Raw genomic sequence first — 7173 nt, 5'->3', positions numbered from 1 at the left:
AAAAAAAAAGAAGTATACCTGTCAATTTGTTGTACTGAGGGAGCCACCCAAATCCTGCCTTGTTTCCCACTCATGCCAGTCTCAAGCTGCAGGCAGAAGGTCCCAAGATCCAGCTGGTGCCAGAGAAGGCTGTCTTGCGTCATGATAATTATATGCCTGATTGTTTCAGTAAGTGGTATAAGGTCAAGAACCAGTGGTAAGGAAAGGAAGTTCATGCTGCACTGAAGCAATTGGCAAAAATGAAAAGACCTAGGAATTGAAAAGAATTCCAACTGACATGTTTCAACAAATATTTGCAGCCCTGGCCATGCGGACTAGTCTATACCAACAAATTTGGAAGACAGCTATGAGGTCAACTACTGGAAGAAATTAATGTATGTTCCCATTTCAAAGGTAAAGCCTCTATATCCTTGCCTCCTAAGAGCACCCTGGCTGCACCCTATTCAAGCCAACACCACAGCTCAAAGGCATCAATTCTTCTTCTGTCATCATTATTCATTGTCCCTCTCTCAGATAGCAAGTGATTGGAAAGATCATGGCCTGAAACAGATGCACCTTAGTCCTCAAACTAACATCATTATTGTTATGGCCATCAAGTCACTTGCAACTCATAGCAACCCTACGTACAACAGCCCTAAACCCTGCTCTATTCATTGCCAATCTTATTATCTCCAACACACCTACTCCCTTTACCCCAGTGACAGAATCAATCCATCTCATCAAGGGTCTTCCTCTCCTGCGCTGTCCCTCTCAAGCATGACATCCCTCCCCAAGGACTGATCCCACCTGGCAACATGTCCAAAGTATGTCAGATGAAGCTTCAGAATCTGCTTCCAAGGAGCAGCCCAGCTTCACCCTCTCCAGGACGAACTTGTTTCTCCTAATAGTCCATGGTATATTCAATACTCTTCTCCAGCACCACAGTTCAAAGGCATTAACTCTCCTTCTATCATCCCTAGTCATTGTCCAGTTGAATGATGCAGGAAGTATCAAAAGAAAATGGAGGGAATACATCGTCACTGCACCAAAAAGAGCCGACACTGAAAATTTTCCAGTTCCACATGCAAGCAAGATTCTACTGAAGATTATCCAAAAATGACTGGAACAGTACATCAGCAGAGAACTGCCTGAAGTCTAGGCTGGGTTTAGAAGGGGTCGTGGTACTAGGGATATTATAGCTGATGTTAGATGGATCTTAGCTGAAAGCAGGGAATACCAGAAGAATGTCTATCTGTATTTCATTGATTATGCAAAGGCGTTTGACTATGTGGATCATAACAAACTGTGGCTGACTCTGAGAAGAATGGGAATCCCAGAACATTTAATCGTGCTAATGTGAAACCTATACTTGGACCAAGAGGCAGTCGTTAGAACAGAGCAAGGTAACACCACATGGTTCAAAATTGGGAAGGGTGTACGCCAGGGATGTGTCCTATCTCCATACCTTTTCAACCTGTATGCAGAGCAGATTATCTGAGAGGCTGGGCTCTATGAGAAGAGTGGCATCAGGATTGGTGGAAGATCTATTAACAATCTGCGTTATGCAGATGACACAACCCTGCTTGCCGAAACTGAGGAGGACCTCATGCACTTGCTGCAGAGGGTCAAGGACTGCAGCCATCAGTATGGACTGAGGCTCAATGTCAAGAGACAAAGATTCTCACCACTGGACCAATTGGTAGCATCAGGATGGATGGTGAAGAGATTGAGATTGTTCACAGCTTCAGTTTGCTCAGCTCCACGGTCAACACTCTTGGTACCAGCAGCCAGGAAATCAAAAGACGTATCGCGATGGGAAAGTCTGCTGTTAGGGACCTCTCTAAAGTACTCAAGAGCAACGGTGTCTCTCTGGAGACTAAGGTGTGCCTGATACAGGCCATGGTCTTTGCAATCACTTGTTATGCATCAGAGAGTTAGACAGTGACTAGGGAAGATAGAAGAAGTGATGCCTTTGAGCTGTGGTGCTGGAGAAGAGTATTGAATGTTCCCTGGACTGCCAAGAAAACAAACAGATTCATCCTGGAGAGGGTTAAACCAGGATACTTCTTGGAGGCAAGGATTCTGGGGCTTCGTTTGACATACTTTGGACACGTTGTAAGGAGAGACAGGTCCTTGGAGAGGGACATCATGCTTGGTAAGGTGCAGGGACAGCGCAGGAGGGGACAACCCTCTATGAGGTGGATTTATTCAGTGACTGGGGTAATTGGGATGGGTCTGTCAGAGGCAGTGCAACTGGCACAGGATAGAGCAGGGTTTAGGGCTGTTGTACATAGGGTCGCTATGAGTCGCAAACGACTCGACGGCACATAACAACAACCATATAAGCAGGGCCAAAGGTAATGAAGAAGGAGGTGAAAGCTGCACTGAAGACACTGGCAAAAAATAAGGCCCCAGGAATTGATGGGATACCAACTCATGCAACCCCGGATGCCCTCACCAGTCTATGCCAGAAAATTTAGAGGACAGTTGAATGGTGATGAAACAGAGTGTGGAAACTATCAAATAATATCATTCAAATCAATGCAAGCAAAATGCTGAAGATCACCCAGCAACCGCCCAATCAAAAGGTGTGTCACACTTTGAAATCTGCTCAAAGACATCTCCAAATTGCTGAAGAGCAAGGAAACTTCTTTTAAAGATTAAGGTCCACCTGATCAAAGGTACATTATTTTCAGGTGCTTCTTATGCCTCTGAAGGTGGGGCAGCAGATAAGGACAACAGAAGAACTGAAGCCTTTAAACTTTGGTGCTTATGTAAATACACTGTGGACTGAGGAGCAAGGAGGTAAAATCTGTCTCACATACTTCGGACATGTTGTCAGGAGAAGCCAGTCTTTGGAAGAAAAGATATATTTCTGGGAAAGGTGGAGGATCAAAGAGCAGAAGACCTTCACTGAGGACTGACACAGTGACTCTAACAACTGGCTCAAATATGCTGGAAATTGTGAGGACAGTTCAGGATAGGACAAGATTTCACAGGGTCACTGAGTGGTAGTCAACTAGCTGGCACTTGACAACAGCAAATAAGAAGATGCCACATAAGAAAAAAAACTGAAAAATTTAATTTCAACTCTATATTTAACCCATTATCTCCTCAAAGTGAGTCTGGAACGTAGACGCAGGCTGCATTAACATGGGTCATTCTGAAACGGCTTACAAAGGAGACAGTCACCCTCTGGCATGTTCTGGAATTGAATGTCCTTCTGGAAGTTTAGTGACCTGTGGAGCTGTGTATCTTTAGGGACACCCCCACCCCACACAGCCACAGAGCAGCACAGGTGGGACGACCAGTGTCTAGTGTGGAAAGCACCCATCATTCATCCCAACATCACAGCATCAAATACTGGCCGGAGCCCACGTGAGTGTGGGGATGGTCACTCTCTTTCTCTGTCATCTTCAGTTTGCCCACAGTATCACAGCTATGTGCTCCAGAAGGACTGGTGGGCACAGTCCTGGACCCCAGGACCCTTTCAGCATGGCCCGAGCACTCGTTCCAGCAGGATTGGTGGGCACAGTCCTGGACCCCAGGACCCTTTCAGCATGGCCCGAGCACTCATTCCAGCAGGATTGGTGGGGACAGTCCTGGTCCCCAGGACCCTCTCAGGATGGCCCGAGCACTCGTTCCAGAAGCACTAGTTTTGGCTGCAAGTTGATATCAAAGGGCGGCAGGTGAGTCAGGTTCAGATGCACGCCTTCAGTGCCGGACACACGGGCCAGGACCCGATGTGAGTCTTGGTAGAGGGCCAGGGGTGCAGGTGCCGCCTCCAGGAGCAGGTGGGTGTAGGCCAGCATGCCCACTGACCCTGGCTGAAGGTCCTCTCGCTTGTCATACCTGCAGATAGGGGCTCAGCTGTTGACATGGTGGCCCCGCCCCACTCGACCTCCCCAACGCTCCAGGCTGGGAGGGAGCCTGAAGGAAGTGTGGCCACGTCCTGGCGGAAACCACTGAAACCCCGGCACACCAGACACGTACCTCCAGCCAGGGTTGAGCTCCAAGAACCGAGAAACACCCGTCTGCGCGGCAGCCACATCAATGTGCACCGCGACTCCTGAGGAGGGTGGTCAGCCATCAGCCCAGGCATGTCAGCCAAGCTGCCACCTGGCGCATGAAGACTTAACTCCGGGGGCGCTCGCCCTGTCTGAGCCCACGCCCACTACAGCAGGAAATACCCACCTGTGTGGGGCGGCACCAGTGTGTGGAGCTGCTGCAGTGCGACGCCACCTGGGTAGTTGAAGTGGGACACGTACAGGCAGGCGGCCGAGTAGGTGGCGTTCACAGCCAGGTGCGCAAGGACGAGGAAGGAGCCCACTTTACAGAGCCAGGACTTCCGGGCGTTGTGCAGCCTGGGCAGAGCGCAGGTGGAAAGCCACGCCCCGTGACGCAGGCGGACATGAGCTCAGGTCTCAGGAACACAGTGCGTAAGGACATCCCTCCAGACACCACCCAGGGCGACAAGTGCACACGGACACTACAGTTTGACCAGTATCACACTGGCTTTTGGTGGTCACCACGTGGACACTATGTGGCCGCCGTCAGAGTTAACAGACTTGCCTACTCCTCCCTCAGTCCCCTCCCCACCCCAAGCTGCTCTCCCACCTTCTGAGCCCCGACCTGTGTGGATCCCCACCCTCACTGAGCATGAGGCCAGGCTCCCTTCACCATGTCTCCACTGTCTGACTTACCGCCATGCCAGCAGACTCTCCCCATCACCCACCCGCCAGACCCCGCCACTCCGCCATCAGACCCATCACCCCAGCAGTCCCACAATCAGACCTGTCATCCCACTGTCAGACCCCACCACCCTGCCGTCGGGCCCGTCACCCCAGCAGCCCTGCAGCCTGACGCCAAAACCCCCATCCATCTGAACCCCCTCGCCGCTCCTGGACGCCCACTCACAGGTAGGCACAGCCCCGGGCGGCCACCACGTTGAGCACGGGGACGGTGTAGATGATGAAACGCAGCTCCTTGTGGGGCAGCAGCGAGTAGAGCAGCACAAAGCCCAGCGCCGGCAGCAGCAGCGCCCGCGCCCGCCGGTCCACCATGCCCAGCGGCACCCACAGGGCACTGGTGCCAAGGGCGCGGGGCAGGGCGGAGTAGAAGTACCACAGGGCCGGGGAGGTCTGCAGGGTCAAGGAGTGTCCACATGGAGAGCCACAACCCCACCCCAGGAACCTACGAGTGCTGCATGAAGACCACCATGTCGGTGGAGGACAGACCCAGGGGACCCTGAGAGTGGTCAGTGCACTGGGGGTGCCACATGGCGGTAGCCATCCCATAGAGGACTGACCCAGGGGACCTTGAAAGTGGTCAGTGCACTGGGGGTACTGCATGGTGATAGCCATCCCGTAGAGGACAGACCCAGGGGACCCTGAGAGTGGTCAGTGAACTGGGGGTGCCACATGGCGACAGCCATCGCATAGAGGACTGACCCAGGGGAGCCCAGGAGTGGTCAATGCATGGGGTTGGCACATGGAGAAGGCCATCCCGTGGGGGACAGTCCCCACACTCCAGAGACCCTAGGAGTGGTCAGTTGCAGGAAGGCTCTTCTTGCTGACTCCCTCATTGCAAAGGTGGGGTCAGAGGACAGCATGGTGGACCAGTCAGGAGGTACAGGAAAGCTTTCCGCACACGGACCAGGGTCCCCAAGTATAGGGTGAGAGCAGACACAGAAGTCACCCTGAGGGTGAGAGGGGGGCTCTCATCAAGTACGACAGGGACCCCGAGCATGCAGCGGTGACAGACAGTGTGGGGGGAGAGGGCGCTGTGCGGTGAGTGCCAGCTGCCCACGTGGCACCGCCTGACCTCACAGGACGGACAGCAGACGCAGGGACACAGACGAAGCCGCTCAAGGATACGCCCCAGTTGGAGCTCTTGTTCAGTACAGTGTTGTACCAGAGCACCGCCCCTTCCGGCCACACGGGACACCGCCAGAAATACGAGTCCACGGCCACCGTCAGTCCTAGACACAGACCCAAGGAGACGCTGCCACGTCCTCATTGCCCACTGGGCCCCACGGACGGGGTCACACGCACAGCACTGCCCCTCCTTGCCAGTGACCCTCAGGAGGGTCCCCCCAGCAGCCCTCCTTACGATGGAGACCCCCACAGCTCCCCTCACAGTGGACACCCCTTCAGAGAGGAGGTCTCCCAACAATCCTCTTCACAGGGGTTTCTCCCTAGCTGCTCCCTCCCAACCCCTCCTCACAGGATGGACCCCCCACCAGCAGCCTTCTCCATGGTCAGGGCTCAGCTTTGTCTAGACGCAGAAAGAGGGCCCTCACAAAAACAACTCCTCTACTACAGAGAGCCCCTGTGGGCTGGGCCTGCGGCTGGGGTGGCCCAGCACAAGGTAGGACAGCATCCTCTGCAGCCCTGCTGTGGGCAGAGCCCTCTGAAGCCACGCCCCAGTGGTCTGAGGACAGGGCGGGGGCAGCAGAGGCCACACCCCTGCAGCCTGGGAGTGTGGGCAATGGCCATCGAGACCACGCCCCCTGCCATCCAGGCATAGCAATGGCCATCGAGACCACGCCCCCTGCAAATTTGGTTGGGATTTGCCCAGCAGATAGCAGGACAATGGCCCCTCAGGGCCGTCAGGGACAGAACGTCCTGTAGCCAGGCATGGACAGTGCCCCTGTAGCATGGGGTCCAGACTCAGACAGCAGGACAGTGTTCCCTGCAGCCCTGGCTCTGACACAGAGGTGGGCAGCAGGGCAGCAGCCCCTGCAGTCCAGGAGCGGGCATCATGAGCACGGACTCACCCAGGCAGACGGCCCCGGCGGGGACCGCGTGGCGCAGTGCCTTCCTCAGGGGGAGCTTCCTTCCCAAGAGCAACAGCAGCAGCTTGAGGCCCAGGAAGACGGCCAGCTCAGCCCGGAAGACGATGGCCGCCAGTGCCGAGAGCCAGAGAAAGCGGCCCCAGCGCTGCCGCAGCCAGGCCGTGATCGCTGCCAGGGCTAGGGAGGGATGGGCACTCAGGGTCTCCCTGGACCCTGCTGCCTGCCCCACACTCGTGGTCACACCTTGTCCTGCTGCCACCCCACCCCCACATCTCAGCTACTGTTCCTCCACCTGGACATGGCAGGCCCCGCCCAGGCAGCGGCCCCGCCCAGGCAGCAGGCCCCGCCCAGGCAGCGGCCCCGCCCAGGCAGCAGGCCCCGCCCAGGCAGCAGGCCCC

General features: G+C 55.0%; 1 protein-coding gene across 1 annotated transcript in view; it reads right to left on the bottom strand.

The window, feature by feature from the left end:
* Positions 1-3599: 3599 nt before the first annotated feature.
* The window catches only part of ALG12 (ALG12, alpha-1,6-mannosyltransferase), a 5291-nt gene continuing 1717 nt past the window's right edge, over positions 3600-7173 (bottom strand). Inside the window, exons 4-9 of the mRNA XM_006888024.1 lie at positions 6758-6952; positions 5856-5959; positions 4897-5120; positions 4174-4343; positions 3973-4048; positions 3600-3831 (exon numbers count right to left, since the gene is read on the bottom strand). Coding sequence (XP_006888086.1) covers positions 3600-3831; positions 3973-4048; positions 4174-4343; positions 4897-5120; positions 5856-5959; positions 6758-6952 — 1001 coding nt within the window. The remainder of the gene's footprint in view (positions 3832-3972; positions 4049-4173; positions 4344-4896; positions 5121-5855; positions 5960-6757; positions 6953-7173) is intronic.

Source organism: Elephantulus edwardii, unplaced genomic scaffold, assembly GCF_000299155.1.
Source record: "Elephantulus edwardii isolate Elephantulus edwardi_28Jun2011 unplaced genomic scaffold, EleEdw1.0 scaffold00064, whole genome shotgun sequence".
NCBI classification, from domain to species: domain Eukaryota; kingdom Metazoa; phylum Chordata; class Mammalia; order Macroscelidea; family Macroscelididae; genus Elephantulus; species Elephantulus edwardii.
This window is presented reverse-complemented; position numbering and strand designations above follow the sequence as displayed.